This window comes from Alexandromys fortis, unplaced genomic scaffold, assembly GCF_014885135.2.
Source record: "Alexandromys fortis isolate MF-2015 unplaced genomic scaffold, M_Fortis_MF-2015_v1.1 scaffold_3, whole genome shotgun sequence".
Classification (NCBI taxonomy): domain Eukaryota; kingdom Metazoa; phylum Chordata; class Mammalia; order Rodentia; family Cricetidae; genus Alexandromys; species Alexandromys fortis.
In genome coordinates, this window is record NW_026067909.1 from 16017066 (window position 1) to 16034091 (window position 17026).

The window sequence follows — 17026 nt, forward strand, 5'->3', positions numbered from 1 at the left end:
AAAAAAAAAAAAAAAAAAAAAGACCACTCACAGCTTCACTACATTCTCCACCACAGCCGCCATCTTCCCTGCTCCTCTCTCAGGCCGGAGGCCCCGAAACCCGCAACGCGCAGGCGCTAAGCCTACTTCGGGGCACTCAGTCCTCGACCCTCTGCGCAGGCGCAATCCGAGGGTGCGCGCGCACGCAGTGGCCCACGAAAGCGCGAGCTGGGGAACAAGCCTAGGGCGCCTAGGGCGCATGCGCAACGGGAGACGTTCGCGCGCTCTGCCGCTGTCTGGAGGAGCCGCCGCTTTTAGAGAAGCCTCAGAAAGGGGGTCTGGTCAGAAAGGTAGGTGAAGAGGCTACGGAGATGGCTAGATGGAGCACCAGTGTCCTGCCTAGCTGACTAGCAAGAAGGGAGAGTTGGGTAGGAAAGGTCAGAGAGGTACCCAGAAATTATTTACAGAAAATAATTTCAATTTGAGATGTTTCATAAAGCTGTATCAAAACAAAATTAACTAGTAGTGTTACCAGGAGTGTAAATAGCAAATGGTAGAAAAGGCCTGAGAGTCTGAGGGACCTGATAGAAGGATACTGAGATGTTTATCTGTCTTTACATCATCTACTGAGTTTGAACGTTCTAAGTTTAAGATTCTCAGAAAATAATTCTTTGTAGCACAACTAACTAAACAGCTGTATCCGAAGCAAAAACAACCTGGGTCACTCAGGTAAGATCAAGTTGAGGCCATTTCTTTTTCTACTATAATCTGTGAAGTCTTGAGTTTTAAAGTTTCACATTGTTGAGCTTCATTCAGTCAAAGCTGATGTGGACTACAAGAGAAGCAATCCCAACAGAGCTGTAACTGTGGGCTCTGGGAGAACACGCAGAGCTGACAGCAAAGGACTAGCCACCAGCCAGGTCCGGTCAACGCTGGGCCATATATCACGGAGACTGACACACCTCCAGTATCCACCAGTGGCTCGGCTGGCCAGTGCCGGTGTGCCCGCCGGACTGTCGTGAGGAAGTGCATCAGTAGAGAAGGCTCAGAGCTGTCAGCGACACGTAACCTATTTGTGATATGTTTTTAAGGAAGGGCAGAAATGGTTGTCTGAGGCCCATGAAGAGACTGCTAAAGATCCCAAACCAAGCTGGCCACACAAGTTAGAGGATTTCTGGGGATGCTGGGATGTGAGTAGACCCTTTCTCCTGTTTGTAGATGACAGCAAGGGGATAGCAAAGGGAGTGCTTGCCCAAACTATGGGGTCTTGGAGGCGACCAGTAGCCTGTTTGTCAAAAACAAAAACAAAACAAACAAAGAAACCTGCCTCCATATCATAGCTGCAGTGGCCCTGTTGGTGAAAGATGCAGACAAACTAATGCTGGGTCAAAATGTGGCTATTGTGACCTACCATGCATTGGAAGGAGTGCTGAAGCAACCCCCAGACGGGTGGTTGAGCGATGCCTGAATGACCCACTACCAGGCACTACTGCTTAACCCTACCCAAATAACCTTCCATGTTCCAACTCTCCTAAACCCGGCCACCCGACTACCAGATCTGGACTTAGAGGCACCGCTATACGGTTGCTCTGGGATACTGGCTCAGGCCCACAGCATCAGACCCGCCCTGAAGGATGTTCCCATCCCAGATGCGGAGGTCACCTGGTTCACAGGTGGCAGCAGTTATGCGCAGAAAGGACGAAGGTATGCGGGGGCCACAGTGACAATGACTACAGAGGCAATATGGGCTGAGCCCCTACCACAGGGGACCTCGGCACAAAAGGCAGTTAATAGCCCATACAAAGACTGTTACAAATGGGGAAAGGCAAAAAGCTAAACATCTACACAGACAGTAGGTATGCCTTTGCCACAGCCCACATCCACAGGGCTATCTACCAGCAGAAGGAAAAACTATTAAAAATAAACAGGAGATCCTGAATCGCCTACAAGCATTATGGGGAGGGGGGCACAAAGTTGTCAATAATACACTACCCCGGACGTTAAAAAGGCTCCAGAACTATACAGTTGGGAAACAGCCCAGCCAGTAAAACAGCAAAAGAGGTGGCTTCAGCCCCAAAGACTATGGTGACTCTAACTGACCCAGGAGCCAGGGGCCTGCCACAAATCCCCAAGTCCACACCTGAAGATCGAGCTGGATACACACTCTCCCCACGGTCCAGTGAACAGAGGAAAAACCGCCGGTAGGCGAGTAATCCTACCCCAAAGACTGGGATACAAGATACTTTTTTTTTTTGGTTTTTCGAGACAGGGTTTCTCTATGGTTTTGGAGCCTGTCCTGGGACTAGCTCTTGTAGACCAGGCTGGTCTCGAACTCACAGAGATCCGCCTGCCTCTGCCTCTCGAGTGCTGGGATTAAAGGCGTGCGCCACCACTGCCCGGCTGAACATCTGTCTCTTGAAGAGGCCAATTTGTATGCCAAGATTCTGGAGTAATGATACTTACATACACACCTGTGTCTATCAAACCAACATTTACAATGCCATTTATATACACTCTTAACTTTGGTCTTTGATCATTTATAGAAGTCTGCCAGAACATACGTTTCCTATTTCCTATTGGAATTTTTGACTTATCCTCCATGTTTATGCCATCACCCAGAACAGTATGGTCTTTTACAGAAGGCTCTGGATTTTTTAATTTTCCTGGTGAGACATGTCCTCCACAGTGACTGGTAATGACTGAGCCATTTTTGGCTTGGGAGCCTGTGGGAGGCCCCTCAAGGAGTTCCCTGATGGTATCGGGTTGCCTTGTCTGTCTTTTATTGAGCTGCATTCATTGGTTCAATGTCAGCCTTTGCCACACCTTCTACATATACCTGAAGGCTGAGTCCTCCTATTCTTGCCATTCCCAGAGGAGATATTATTCCTAGAAATTTCTTGTCTACAATTCCTTATCAGATGTCATATCTACCATAATTAAAACATCTGGCATTTTGATGTCTCCTCATTCCTTTGGAAATTGCTTCTCCTACCCAAGATCCAGTATTATAGTCAAATGTCTCAATGTTCATTGTATGCAGGATCCATTCATCCATAGGTGCTGATCTAACCTATAAAGGCCCAAGTATCTTTTTGTATTCTAATTTGGCATTTTCAAAAGCTAGAGATTCAGTAAGTATTCATCTAACATCTGGTTCTTTTACTCCTATTTGTAAAGCCTTAGTTAATCTTTGTAAAAAGGCACTAAAGGGTTCTCTCTGGCCCTGTTTAACCCTGGCATATGATTCAATTCATTTTTCTAGTTCTTGAATCCTGTCCCAAGCATTTAAGGCTGCTTTGTGGCATAGGGACAAGATTTGTTCATACTAAAGAGCTTGATCCTGTGGGTCACCATAAGTGCCCTCTCCAAGAATTTGATCTTGGAAAGTCTCAAGTCCTTTTGCTTTTCCCTGTTGTTCTAAAATTTTAGCCTCTTTCCTTAAATAACATTTAAACATCAGTTAAGGCCCATCGTCCAGGACTGCTGAAACTAATTGAAGCCAGTCATGTGGTGTTGCCTTAATGCTAGAATCCCCTGTCTTTATCATCTCCCTAACAAATGTAGAATGCAAGCCATAAGTTATATGACAGCTTGCTTAATTTCTTTTAGATTATTCCTATAGGTATCCATCTACCTTCTTTGGATCTTTTGGGGCCTTTAGAACTTGATGCTTTTTTAGAGTTGATTACAGGGTAGGAAGCTAAAACCCCAGGTAAATCATCTCTGACAGGTATTGGCAATGTTAAATCCTGTCCTTGTGCCTTTCCCTGTTCATCAGCTCCAATAATTTCCTCAATCATTTCAAATCCTTTTACTACTGTCTTTTGTACAGCCTTAATCTCCTGGCCTGTATATATTTCTAGTGGTTTAATTGAGGCACCTAGCCTCTGGTCCTCATTCTGCACATGTGATTCCAAGGTCTGAAGTTTTTCTGTTAAAGAGAACATCTCATCCTTGGACATTATTTGGATAGTCTGTAGATTGTCTTCCTGGAGAGATACTCTATCTGCTAACCTATTATAACTTTTTAACAAATTTTGGAAGAGTAGCCAGTGCTCTTAACCTCTGAGCCATCTCTCCAGCCCCTTTAACAAATTTTGATTGTCAAATTCAACAGTATGAATTCTTTCAGATTTCTTAATACCCTTAGACATGGGTTCAATTTTGTCTGTCAAATTAATGTTACCCTCTTCAATAGTATTAATTTTTTCAGGTAACTTTTGATTTTCGATGGTATTAATCCTGTCAGCTAGTGTTCATTATTAGTCTGTAAAGACTGTATCATTTCTAAAAGTGCTTCATTCTTTCTTAAGGATATAATATGAAGAAAAAACATGAGTCTCAATATGTATTAAATGATGTATCACCATAACCATATAAGCCTTGCAGAATACAATCCATAGTATTAGCAAAAAAAAGTTACTAAATGTTTCAATGTTAATGTAGTCTGCCATATTGATTTATTAATTACCTGTTATGAGATCCGGTAAATTGTTTTAGGTGTAATAATCTTTATTGTCCAGCAGGTGTCGTGGTTGCAGAGTCACAACTAGCAGTGATGCAACCAGTGGTGACAGGACTGGTCCTGAGCCACTTTAATTTTAATTGGTACTGGTTAAATACTGAGAAATATGCTTTGCTTGACAAATTAAAAGCAATTAAATCAATTCCATACATGGAGCAATAAGCCCAGCACTTTCGGTCAGGGAGCACAAACTGGAAGCTGCACAAGTGACACTACAAAGCAAGAAACACAGCAGTGGGGGGGGGCATGTTCGCGAGCTTGGGAAATTTGCAAGCTGCTGGACACAGTTAGCTCTGCTGTGGCAGGGGTTTTACAAAAAAAAAATTGCTTAGGTAAAATCAAGCCAAGCAGGCAGGGTTGGGAGGCTTTCTGGGCTGTGGACTGGTTAGGCCCTCAGGCTGTCCACCCTGTAGGTGTGGAGTCTGAATCCATGTGGGGCGCCAGATGAAGAAGGATGCGTGTAGGCGTAAGTCACGAACAAGGCCACACCAGTTTGGAGTTATGATTAATAGGGTGTTATTTATTTAAAGGGGAAAACTTACAGATCACCGTCCCAGACAACAGCCATCTGCACAACCAGGAAGGGAGTCTAGTCTCCGGCGGAGCAGGAAGTGAAGAGAGCGAGCAGAGGAAATAGCTGCTTTTTTAAAGGGAGAGAGACCACGCCCCAATGGGCTGGTATCACAGCAGCTATTGGTTGGAGGGGCGGAAGGACCTCCTGCAACAGATGCGTAAAAGAAATCCCACACTACTAGCTCAGAACTATTTATTTAGGGGTAGACTCACAAGGCACAATCCTCTGCTGAATGGAGAACAACAACAGGAAAAGAGGCCAGATGTGCACTTTATATCGGCATAAATAGTATAAGAGGCCTCGCCCAAGTAGGCGGGTAACTTAAAGGCTACCGGCTGCAGGAATTCCTACAGCAGACCTACTATAGGCACCCTGACTCAATGGGACCCTGAAGCTTCCATGTGGCTACTACATCCATGAAGTGTCAGCTGCAGGCCCTGGCAGAGCCTATGACGGTGCAGAGTGCAGGGAGCTAAGGGCTGTTGCGCTTGAGGCAGCCTCTCTTCTGTTGAGGGGAAGGCAGCAAAAAAAAAGTCACCTTCCTTACATCCTTAGTCATCCAGCCTCACTCTAGACCTCAGCTGAGGCTAGAGGAGCCACTGGAAGAGGACACTATTGTCTTGGGTGCCCAAGTCCGTGTCATACACCAGCCACATGTGGGGCTGCCATATCAGAGTGGTTGTTCATCGAGCTAAGGCATCTCCTTACATCGAGGTAGCTAGAGGTAGAAGGAAGGACCTTTCCCTTTTTTTCTTTTCCATTTTTTGTTTGTTTTGTTTTTGTTTTTCAAAGCAGGGTTTCTCTGTGTAACAGTCCAGGCTGTCCTGGAACTTGCTTTGTAGACCAGGCTGGCCTCAAACTCACTGAGATCCACCTGCCTCTGCCTCCCAAGTGCTGGGATTAAAGGTGAGCGCCACCACTGCCTGGCCTAGGACCTTCCCTCTTCAGTTTGTCTAGGTTAGGTACCATGCCCCTCAAATACCATAATCAAAAGGAAGTTCCAAAGTGCAAAGAGGAATTATTGGACAGCCAACAATGTCAAGTGACACTATGGTACACCGTCTTTGTAAATTTTTATTTGTTTTGGTTTTTGTTTTGGAGACAGAGTCTCAAGATGGGTGGTGGTGGTATATGCCTTTAATTCCAGCACTCAGGTGGCAGAGGCAGGAGGATCTCTGAGTTCAAGGCCAGCTTGGTCTATGGTCTATAGAGCAAGTTTCAGGGCAGGTTCCAAAACTATACAGAGAAACCCTGTCTTTAAAAAAGCAAAGAAAAAATTGTGTGTGTGTGTAAATGTATTCCATATGTGTCCTCTAGAAGGGCAGCAGTAGCCTTACCCTGAGAGAGATCTCACCAGCCCTCAGGTGCCTTACCCCGAGATCTCACCAGCCCTCAGGTGCCTTAACCCCTGAGAGAGATCTCACCAGCCCTCAGGTGCCTTACCCCGAGATCTCACCAGCCCTCGGGTGCCTTAACCCCCGAGATCTCACCCAGCCCTCAGGTGCAATTTTTTTTTAATTTTTAAGCTTCGTTTTGTTTGCAGGTATGCACCACATGTGTGCTTGGTGCCAGGGGGAGGCCAGAAGAAGAGCATCAGATCTAGAACTGAAGTCACCGCTGATTGTGAACTGCCCTGTGGGCTCTGGGAATTGACCTGGCCCCCTGGAAGAGCAGCCAATTCTCTTAACATCTGAGTCATATTTCTAGTCCCCTGTAATTTTGTTTTGTTCTTTTGTCTTTTAGAGACAGGGTTTCTCTGTAGCTTTGGAGCCTGTCCTGGAACTAGCTCTGTAGACCAGGCTGGTCTCGAACTCACAGAGATCCGCCTGCCTCTGCTTCCTGAGTGCTGGGATTAAAGGCGTGCGCCACCATTGTCCAGTACTATATTGTACCCATGGTTGCCAAATTCATGATTATAGAACCCATGATGCACAGGGTTGATTGTATATTGCATCTCTCTTTTTGTTAGAAAACGTGAAGTCTGATTATCACACCCACTCCCAAGTACAGAATTTCTGTCTATTCCTGTGTCCATTCTCTTACTGGTTCATCTCAATCTTTTGCAATATAAGAACTATGTTATAGCATTAACTAAAGGGCAAAGATGTAGCTCAGTTGGTAGAGTGCCAAGCTAGCATGCAAGAAGTCCTGGGTTCAATCCACATAAACTGAACCCAGGTCCTCTGTAAGAACAGCCAACATTAACTGGCCCACCTTTGGAAGGAAGCCTGGGACAAGGGGACAGGATGCTCAGCCACCACCAGCAGCATGTTTTATTGCAACCAGAATCCCCTGGTCATGTGGAGAAGGGATGGGACAGGACACAAGGCATACCAAGTCTGGTTACAGACAACGTGCTCCCAGGCCAGGGTACAAAGAGAGATGGGTGGGTATCCGTTGATGCTGGGGTGGAGGGCAGTGGAAAAGGGGTAGAGTCCATTTCAGCGAGGGAAAGGGGACTATTGGAAGTGGGGCTCCAGATGACCTAAGAGGCTCAGGAATATCTGGGGCAAATCTGACATGGTCCCCTGCGGATGTTGTTAGAGGGAAGCAAAGGTGTCCTCTGTCCATTGGGAGGAGGGAAGGAAAGAAAAGGCTCAAAACACAGTCACTGACCAGCACCCACGGGTGGGATCTGGGACGCTGACTCCTAGGTCAGGGCCATGTCCATAGATGTCTCTAGGCGTCACCACAGCCTCGGTGACCTGTCTGGTCAGCAAGGGTCCTATGTGGGGATCTGCACGTGGCCCAGGTCCTGATCCATGATCTGGAGGACGTCATCCAGGATAGATGGCCCCAGGTCCACGTGCAGAGACAGCAGGGAGCTGGCATGGGACAGGAAAGGCTCTTCAGCCTCTGGCTCCGGGCTCATGCCATTGTGGGGGGAGCTGGCCTCCGGGATCCTCCAGATGTCCACATTTCCTGCCTCCTGCGGGGAGGACTGTGGAGAAGATTGTGGTGACTCCAGGTGCAGGCGAGGAGGTTTAGGTGGAGCCTGGGCTGTGGGCAGGGTGAGAGCCTGGGGACCACCGATGACAGGGAGGGAGATGGCGTTTTTGAGCAGAGGTGACAGTCCGTCAGGGAGTGGCCGCCCACACACAGTGGCAGTGCGAGTGAACTGGAAGGGAAGGTCGAAGCTGCCATCCTCCTCGGCCTCCTCCACTGCCGTTCCTGGAAGGAGGTGGAACTTGCCCTGCAGGAAGGAGATGTCCCCAAACATGTCATCACCCCCACCACTGCCAATGTGAATAGTATGACGGAAGTCCCCAAGTGGTGGGCTAATCATGTCTGAGGACAGCAGGTCCCGAAGCTTTTCCTTCTTGCCTTTGCGGCTGCCACGTTTCAGATAAATGGGGACCTTAGTGGACATGGTGACTTCAGCACACAGCCCTGGCTGCTCAGTCCTCAGTACCCTCTCAACACCCTCAGCCCAAAACACTGGCTCCAGAGGGCGGTGTTCAGATGTCCACACTTGCCAACACTAAAGATTAGATGGTAAATGTGATCAAAGTTGGCTCAGGGAATTAGAAGTTAGGTTAAAGGCCAATGAAGACAGGGTGTGTGACTATCCCACTTTCTTCTCAAAGGGATGGAAGTCCTTCTGCAGAGCTGCAGGCAGAAAGGTGAGGTCTCAGCAGCAGCGATACGGTTTGTTCTTGTTCTAAGATTCTTTACTTAGTCGGAGGTTGAGAAGCTGAAATGAAAGAGCACATAAATCAGGGGCAGGAGGACAACACACAAAGCAACTGTCGAGGTGAGGGGCATGCCAATAATTCCAAACACTCAGGAGACACAGATGGAAGGTCAGGAGTTCAAGGCCTGCCTCAAAATAAAACACAACAAAAAAGAGTTGGGGATGTAGCTCAGTTATAGTGACTGCCTAGCATGTAGGAAGCCCTGGTTCAGTCCCCAGAACCCCATAAACACATGCATGGCGGTACAGCCAGTGTCCTCAGCACTTGAGACAAGAAGTTCAAGTTATCCTTGGCTACATACCAATTTCTGGCTGTGAAATCAGCCTTAGAGTCATAAGGCCCCCATCTCAAAAAATAGAGAAAAACAGCTAGGTGGTGGCGGCACACGCTTTTAATCCCAACACTCAGGAGGCAGAGGTAAGCAAATCTCTGTGAGTTTGAGGCCAGCCTGGTCTACAGAGTGAGTTCCAGGGCAACCAGGACTACACAGAGAAACCCTGTTTTTAAAAACAAACACACACACACAAACCCCACAAAACAAAAAAATGGAGAAAAAATAAAGGAGGCAGAGGTAGACGAGATGGCGGAGTGGGTGAAAGCACTCACTGTACAAACCGTCGACCTGTGCTTGGTCTGCAGAACCCACAGCTGGAGAGAGCAGAGTCCTGAAAATTGTTCTCTGACCTCCTCAAGCAGCTGTGGCGTGTATCCACACTCATAAACAACAACAATAATAAAACAAACTTTAAAAAGTCAACACATGGGGCTTGGTGGATCACACCTTAATCCTAACTCAAGGAAGGCAGAGACAAGTAAAGTAGATCTCTGTGACTTTGATGTCAGCCTGGAATATATAATGAGGGTCTTTTTTTCTTTTTTGATTTTTTATTTATTTATTTTGGTTTTTCGAGACAGGCTCCTCTGTGTAGCGTTGACTGTCCTGGAACCCTCTCTGCAGACCAGGATGGCCTCAAACTCAAAGATTCAACTATTTCTGCCTCCTGAGAGCAGGGATTAAAGACGTGGGCCACACCACTGCCCCTCTTTTTTGTTTTTATGCAGCATTCACTGGCCCTGGTTGATCTAGCACTCACTATGTAAACTAAGTTGATCTGGAACTCAGAGAGATCCACCCACCTTTGCCTTCCGAGTGCTGGGATTAAAAGTGTGCACTACAGCAGCCCTCCCACATCTGAGGAGGAACAGAGACCCTGAATCTTGATGCTAGGTCCTTAGACACCTACAAACTCCAGCCCCCATCTCTCGCTCTACTTACTGCTCCTGCCTGGTATTCACGCTTATCCCTGACCTCCATCAGCTATGTTCTGCCACACGAGAAGTGCCCCATTGTATGTGAGTCTCACCGCTGATCTCAACTCCCTACTCAACTGAGGATGGAGAGTTTCGAAACTGCCTCTCCCACCCAGGCCTGGTTCAGTGCTGGGAACACAGGCATCCAGCCAGCAGCTGAATGACCAATGCCTCATCCCCCACTTCCCACTTGGAGGTTTCCCTTTCCTCCTCCCTCAGGTCAGAAGCAGAGGTTTAGTCTGGAGTTCCTGTCTGACCTTCCTCCAGCCCCTCCTCCCAGCCCCAGCACAGAGAGATGAGGCAGGGTATATAATACTTTTTGGAGTGGTATTCTTCTGAGAGCTTTGCAAACATGTTATCACAGCCCTCCTATGATCCCCATTTGAACATTAAAACTCGGGGCTGCCACGTAGCTCCTGGCAGACTGCATGCCTAGCAGGAGAAACAGACTGAAACAGATGAGAAGGATCAGACACAGCTGGATGCTTGCAGAAAGAGACAAGCGAAATGTGGATACGTTCAAAAGGACGCTGCTAAGTTTTTCAGATTTATTTATGTATGTGAGAGTTGACTGTGAGTATGTGAGTGCGCCGTGGGCAAGGCTGGTGTCTGCAGCGGTAAAAGGGAACATCAAATGCCTACAACTGCAGTTAGAGTTGGTTGTGAGCCGCCCTGTGGGTGCTGGGAACCCAACCTCTGCAAAAGCAACAAGTGTTTAATCACTGAGCCATCTCTCGAGCCTGAGAGGGTACCATTTATTAAAAGCATGGACTACTAATGCCCCTGCCATCCACACTCCATATATGCCAGCCTGTTTAGGATTCTATCTTAACATGAGAAAGGAGAAAGAATCAGGTCGTCATACTGGTCAGAAGAGTGGTGGTGTGTGTGGTGCCCGCTTTGGAGGGAAAAGTGTCCCCAGCAGATAACCTATAACTTTGCCCATTGGCATACTAAAGTACACATGGACAATCTACATATTGTGAAGGTGTGTTGGCCAAAATGCCAGTGAAATTATAATTTCAGGCTGACTTTTCCTCTCTTGTTCAGACATTTTTTTGGGGGACTGAGTTTCACCTTGTCTGGCTCAGAACTCGGAGAGATTTGTCTGTATTTGTCTTCTGAGTGTTGGGACTGAAGGTAAGTGGGATCATGCCCAGATTCTTAGGAAAATATCATGCATTAATGAACACACAAACACGTATAGGTAAAACACTTATATACATAAAAACTCTTTAAAAAAAAAAAAGCTGAGCGGTAATTAGCATACACTTTTAAATCCCAGCACTGGGGAGGCAGAGGCAGATAGATCTCTGAGGCCAGCCTGATCTACAAGAGAATTTCATGTGATCTGGGCTGCACAGAAAAACCCTATCTCTAAAAGCAAAAACTGTCATCCTTGCACAGAAGCTGCACAGCCATCTCTGTGTTGTTCTGATTTAGTGTGTGCTGTTACAGTGACCACTTTTTCAGTTTTATAGAAATGCAGTTTTTCTTTTTTTGAGGTGCTGTCTAAAAACACAACACAAATAATAAAACCCCAAGAAACAGAGCTGTACTCAGCCATCAGTTTCTCACTAAACCTGGGTTGTTTCTCCGGCCAGGGAAACAGAACAATCTTTAAGATAGGAAAAAGGCACCCTGTGCAGGCGCAACACTGGTTTAACAATGCAGGAAGCAGAAGCAGAGCAGGTGCACCAGTTCACTGTATGCCCTCCAGTCCCTTGGTGGGGCTGCTGTGTGGAGGGCCTGACTCATTTGACTCCACATGCAGATCCCAGTGCAAAAGGCAAAGAAATTTGTCTGAAGAGTCCAAGAATAAGAAAAATGAAGATTCCAAAAATAAGAATGTAGAAATAAATATAAAGTTATAATCTAGGAGAATGAGAACAGACCGTCAGCAGCTTTCTCAGCAGATCCAGGATCAGTCATTCACAGTGAGCTATTTTCTCAGATGCTTAAGAAGCCTCCATCAGCCTAGGTCATTTCATTTTACAACTGGCTGTTCTATATACAAGGCCAGAGCTTCTGAGAGCAGTGTCTTGGTCATCCTGGATGAACGACACATATGAACTGAGTTAACCTTTAGGAGACAGAGATATGTGACCTCTGGGTTAGGCACTGTCTCCATTATGGGAAACTGGTGCCATCAAAGGGGAGGCATGGGGCTCCAGTATACACTGCCTGGAGGTACCAGAGAGACAGGACAGTACAAACACCTCTAATTAATAAGCTCTGACACTGGAGGATGTAAGTATGGCAGTCTGAATCTGAGCTTTATCTTGAGATAGTGTGAAAAGGTTTCTGCTATCTTTTAAGTTCCTTGTCTAAGAACCAATTAATTTTTTTAAGATTTATTTATTTTGTTTACAGTGTTGTGACTGCATGGATGCCTGCAGGCCAGAAGAAGGCACCAGAGATCTCATTACAGATGGTTGTGAGCCACCATGTGGTTGCTGGGAATTGAACTCAGGACCTCTGGAAGAACAATCAGTGCTCTTAACCTCTGAGCCATCTCTCCAGTCCCCTAAGAACCAATTAATTCTAATTTATTAACCTTCTGGTATTACTAGAAGTCCCTTTTCTAATTGCTAAAGACACCTGTTTTCTTGTAATTATTGATTCTAGCTGTAATCTACTCTGAAACATATTTCATGATAGCTGCTCATTGACATTAGAACTCACTCCCCTCCTTAGGGTCTACGTTGACTGACTCACGGGTAGGGGCAAGACTGTAAAAATCCTTTGTTCAGACCTAATGCTTGGTGCCCTAACTATAAAAGGCTGGTTCAGAAACCAGCCTTTGGCCACAGCCTAACAAACAAGCACCATCTCTGACTGTGGTCTCAGCTACTGATAAGCTTCTGTGCCCCGCAGTGTTTTTATTTTTTATTGTTTTATTTTTAAGTTTGCTTCTGGTTTTCCTGGAATCTTGTTTCTGGAATAAAGTTTGCTTCTGGTTTATTAGACTTTGGTGGTCTGTCCTCATCTTTGTGTGACCCCCCTGGAGTCAACATGTCCAAGATCCCATTGCAGTCAGCAGCAGGACCAGGAGTAAAGCCAGAGAAGCCTGTCTTCTTCCACTAAGCCTCCTCTAGGCCAGCCCACACCTGAGCAAAGGTGGCACCCCTGTTTCCTCTGCTTCAGTCTCCATCCTGGGTAGGCTGTGGGTGATCAGGAAGTGCAGGAAGAAGGCAGCCGGATGCAGGCAGGGCAGAGTCCTAACTGCCCCCATCTCAGCACAGGCCCTTGCTCAGGAAACCCCACCCCGAGGCCGGACACCCTAGGCTGAACCATGGAGGCTGGACATCTCTGGCCTCTGAGCACCTGCAGCCAACAGGAGACAAGGGAATGAACTTCATGGTAGATTCCAGCTAATTCTAGAGGAGCTGTCGGAAGAAGACACACCCTAGGTCTTCAAATTCCATCACTGGTTGACCCTGTGAGCACATCTGATCTGTCCAGTTTGCCGCTGTGTAGCAATGGGGTAACCACTGCTTCCTTTCCACTGAGGGCGAGCTGGGCCGATTGGTGAGATCTGCCTAGAGCTTGGGCCAGGTCCTTCCCCCACGCTCACTCCATCACACTAGAGCTCCAAGACAGCTTGGGTGTTTCCACAGCAAACTGGGCGTCCCTGACAGCTGTCTCACTCTGAGCCAGATGTACCCACCCAAATCCAGATGTGAGGAGAACAGAGGCTAAAGGGAAGGGTGGGGCCAGCATCAGCCACCCAGGAGAAAGCTGGGAATAACCACCAGCAATCCTGACTAGAAGATCTAACAACCACAGGAGTGGAGGCTCCAGCCTGCCATGGGGTTCCTCACACTAAAACCACAGTGTGGTGGGTGCCACTACTGTCCTAGATAGCCACCGGGGTGGAGCCTCATCCAACTCGCAAGGAAAGGCACTGGTACCAAGGCTGGCCATGTGGCTTCAAGGCAGTGAACTGGCCCCGTGTGATACGGATGGGAACAGGAGAGAAACTATCAAGTCTGCAGGCTTCCTCTATGTAGTCATATCCCTTGGCTGCCACTTCCCGGACTTGCCAGTGTTCAGAGCTGGAAGGAACTCTGAATGGAGGAAGGCTGCCAGGAGGAGCAGATGGGAGCCATCCCAGCTCGGTGGGTTGCCCTGGACAGCAACCCTGGGCCTCCCTCAGAGGAAATGACTTCCTGGAGGCAGATCCCCTCTGGCCATGGAGAATATTTAGCCCTGCTCACTCTGGACGTTCCCGGAAATTCCCCTCCCTCCATACACACTTCAGAACTAATGATGTTTCCCCCCCTCTTTTTGTCACATTCTGTAGACTAGGCTGGCCTCAAACTTGCAGAGATCTGCTTCCGCTTCCCAAGTGCCAGGATTAAAAGTGTGCCACCCAGCTGGGCATGGTGATGAATGTCTAATCCCAGCACTCGGGAGGCAAAGACAGGCAGATCTCTGTGAGTTCGAGGCCAGTTTAGTTTGCATAGTGAGTTCCAGGACAGCCAGAGTTTACAAAGGGAGACCCCCTCAAACATCCAAAAAACCAAAAGGAAAAAAAAAGTGTGCTAGCATGCCCAGCTCCAGACGTGATTTTTGTCCCTACTCTTATATGCAGTAAAAATTTTTGTTTGTTTGTTTGTTTTCTTGTTTTTCAGACAGGATTTCTCTACAGAACCAGTTGTCCTGACTGTCCGGGTACTCACTCTGTAGACCAGGCCAGTCGAACTTAGAAATCTGCCTGCCCCTAAGAACTAAAATACTGCCTCTAAAAGACAAGCAAACAAAAAGTTGCATTTATTGTTATCGTGAATATACGCACGATGTATGTGTGTGCATGCAAGCTCGCACAAAGCTCATATGTACTATGGCGTGTGTGTGTGTGTGTGTGTGTGTGTGTGTGTGTGTGTGTAGGTCAGAGGGCAACTTTGTGGAGTCAGTTCTCTCCTTCCATCTTTACATGTTTCGCAGATGGAACTCATCCCCAAGCTTGCTCAGCAAGCTACTTCCGCTGAGACATCTTGCCAGGCCAAAAGGAATAGTTTGGAATCTAATCCCACCTGGAACTCTGTGACCTCTCCGGGACTGGACTCACCTTCCTCATCTTTAAAATGGGCTGACTTTTTGCTATACTGGAAACAAGAGGCTCTGCAGAAATAGATGAGTCCACTGTCACCATCAAAGGACATTCAGCAAATATCTGCAGGTCCTTTCTCAAACCCTTCGGCTCTCCTGGGTTGCAACAAGAACAAAAACCGAACCCTACTCAGCCCCCAGGCGTGGGTTTCCTTTTGCCAGCCCTGACAGGGTCACCTCAGAAGCTGGTTCTCCTGCAGCGGTCTCCCTGGGTCCCAGCGCAGAGAAGCGATAGGACCCGTGGTCGCTAGATGGCGCGCGCACCCCCCGCTAACGTCGAGCATTCTAGGATCCCACTGAGCACACCGGCTCCAGGCTGACGCCCACCGCGGAGCTGCGCGCTCCACTACCCGAGGTGTATCACCCATAGGGCTTTTTCTCTGGGTCGCACAATCAGGCCACAGTGAGGGTGGAAGTGCGAAGACTGGGGGACCTTGTCCCGGTCCCCGAGCTCTGGGAGGGGCCTTGCCTGAGGTTCCCGGCCTGGGCGAGGTCCCAGTGTCTGCTTGGCGCGCCGCCAGGTTTCGGACGTGCAGGCCCCCGCCCTCCAGCGAGTCCGGCTGCTCAACCCTGGCTCGCGTTCCCGCGCCGACCCCTCCAGCTCCCCAGCCAAGCGCTGCCTGGCGCAGCCCAGATCCGTTTCAGTAACATTGCAGCTAAAGATAGGAGGACACCTCACCAGCCGCTAAAAATACGGCCTCCAGCCCAGGCGGGGACACGGGCCGAGGAAGGATGTTCCCGGTCTCGAGGCTCCAGCATAGAACACTGGTAAAGATAGGAGCTGCAAGACTGACAGCGCAGCGCCCTGAGCGCTGTGGGAGGTCATGGGTAGGGGGCGGGGACCCAGGCGCCTGGTAAGGGGCCTGACCTGGACCAGAACCGAGCACCACCCTGGATGGACTCTCCAAGAAGCCACCAGAGGCCTGAGAAACCTCAGTCTAGACTCACCTTGAGGCGCACGGGCAAAGCCGCAGAGCTGCGCGGCCGGGATAGAGCACTAGGGAGAGCCTGGGAACTTACAATGCGGACCTCAGACCCGAAGCCCCGCCCCCAGCACTAGAAGCCAATCCCGAGTCGCCCTTTTCCAGCCCCCTCCCACACATTCCCCGCCCACCGCGGCACCACCCAAGTTCTCTGTTCTGCAGACTCCGCTGCAAGATTCCAGAGCCTTAGCCTCCAGGAGCTGGGGCATTCGCCGAGGAGTAGCAGTGGTGGCTACCAGGAAGCCAGCTGTGCACGTTGGAGTCAAAACTTTAGGCTAGAAGCACTGGGCCAGCAAAGGCCGGAAGAGCGAATTCTTGAGAAATCTCTGAGCGTCCTTGGATGGGTTTCCCTGCCGGAAGGATTGTGACCCGGGAGACGTCCGCACGAGTGTGACACTACCGGAATGAATCGGGCTTTGCAGGCACCTTCCAAACTTAGGAGCGCTTTGAAGAGTTTGCCTAACCTAGGAGAGAGAGCGATGGAAGGAGGGAGAGAGAAAGATTCGGGGAGGGGGCAGCGCGGAGAAAACCAGAAACAGACAGACCGAGAAAGACAGATAGAGACTGGGCATGCCTGTGTTTGCTGTCCTGCTAGGTGGTTTCCGACGTGGGTTTGGGCTCCTACAATGATTCGTTCATTTATACATCACACAGGATCAGAAACAGTTATTGAAGGGCAGGTTCTAAGGTTGCTGAGACAGACCGAGGAAAACTTTTATTGCTCCGTTCTGTGAGTAAGTGGAATAACTTCGTTGGGTGTCTACTTGTGGTTAGGGAAGCTGAGAGATGGGGACTCAAGAAATTCAAGGTACAAGGCACAGGGCGATCCCAATCCAGGTGGTTA

The 17026-nt window shown here is 48.4% G+C and overlaps 2 protein-coding genes and 1 long non-coding RNA gene across 7 annotated transcripts in view; 1 reads left to right on the plus strand and 2 right to left on the minus strand.

Moving 5' to 3' along the window:
• Positions 1-6627, minus strand: part of Dpf2 (double PHD fingers 2) — a 31660-nt gene extending 25033 nt beyond the window's left edge. For 2 of the 3 annotated variants that reach the window (XM_050137005.1, XM_050137003.1), the window contains exon 1: positions 32-207. In XM_050137005.1, coding sequence (XP_049992962.1) covers positions 32-63 — 32 coding nt within the window. In that variant the 5' untranslated portion in view covers positions 64-207. Of the gene's footprint in view, positions 1-31; positions 208-5046 lie in introns of those variants that run through there. The other variant, XM_050137004.1, reaches the window with a different exon arrangement.
• On the plus strand, positions 194-7100 carry LOC126498384 (uncharacterized). The gene is made up of 3 exons (XR_007590824.1): positions 194-329; positions 1071-1169; positions 6622-7100. It is a non-coding gene; the product is annotated as an uncharacterized lncRNA (long non-coding RNA).
• Positions 7101-7318: 218 nt separating this feature from the next.
• On the minus strand, positions 7319-16235 carry Cdc42ep2 (CDC42 effector protein 2). 3 transcript variants are annotated; one of them, XM_050137008.1, is made up of 3 exons: positions 16148-16173; positions 15159-15295; positions 7319-8772 (listed from the first exon to the last, which is right to left on the minus strand). In XM_050137008.1, exon 3 carries the CDS (start codon positions 8446-8448, stop codon positions 7804-7806), a length of 645 nt encoding a protein of 214 aa, XP_049992965.1. In that variant the 5' UTR covers positions 8449-8772; positions 15159-15295; positions 16148-16173; the 3' UTR covers positions 7319-7803. The 3 variants fall into 3 exon arrangements, with proteins under 3 accessions (XP_049992965.1, XP_049992964.1, XP_049992963.1); XM_050137007.1 differs by lacking the exon at positions 15159-15295 and adding an exon at positions 11980-12135 and having other exon boundaries at positions 16148-16171; XM_050137006.1 differs by lacking the exon at positions 15159-15295 and having other exon boundaries at positions 16148-16235.
• Between the last annotated feature and the right edge of the window lie 791 nt (positions 16236-17026).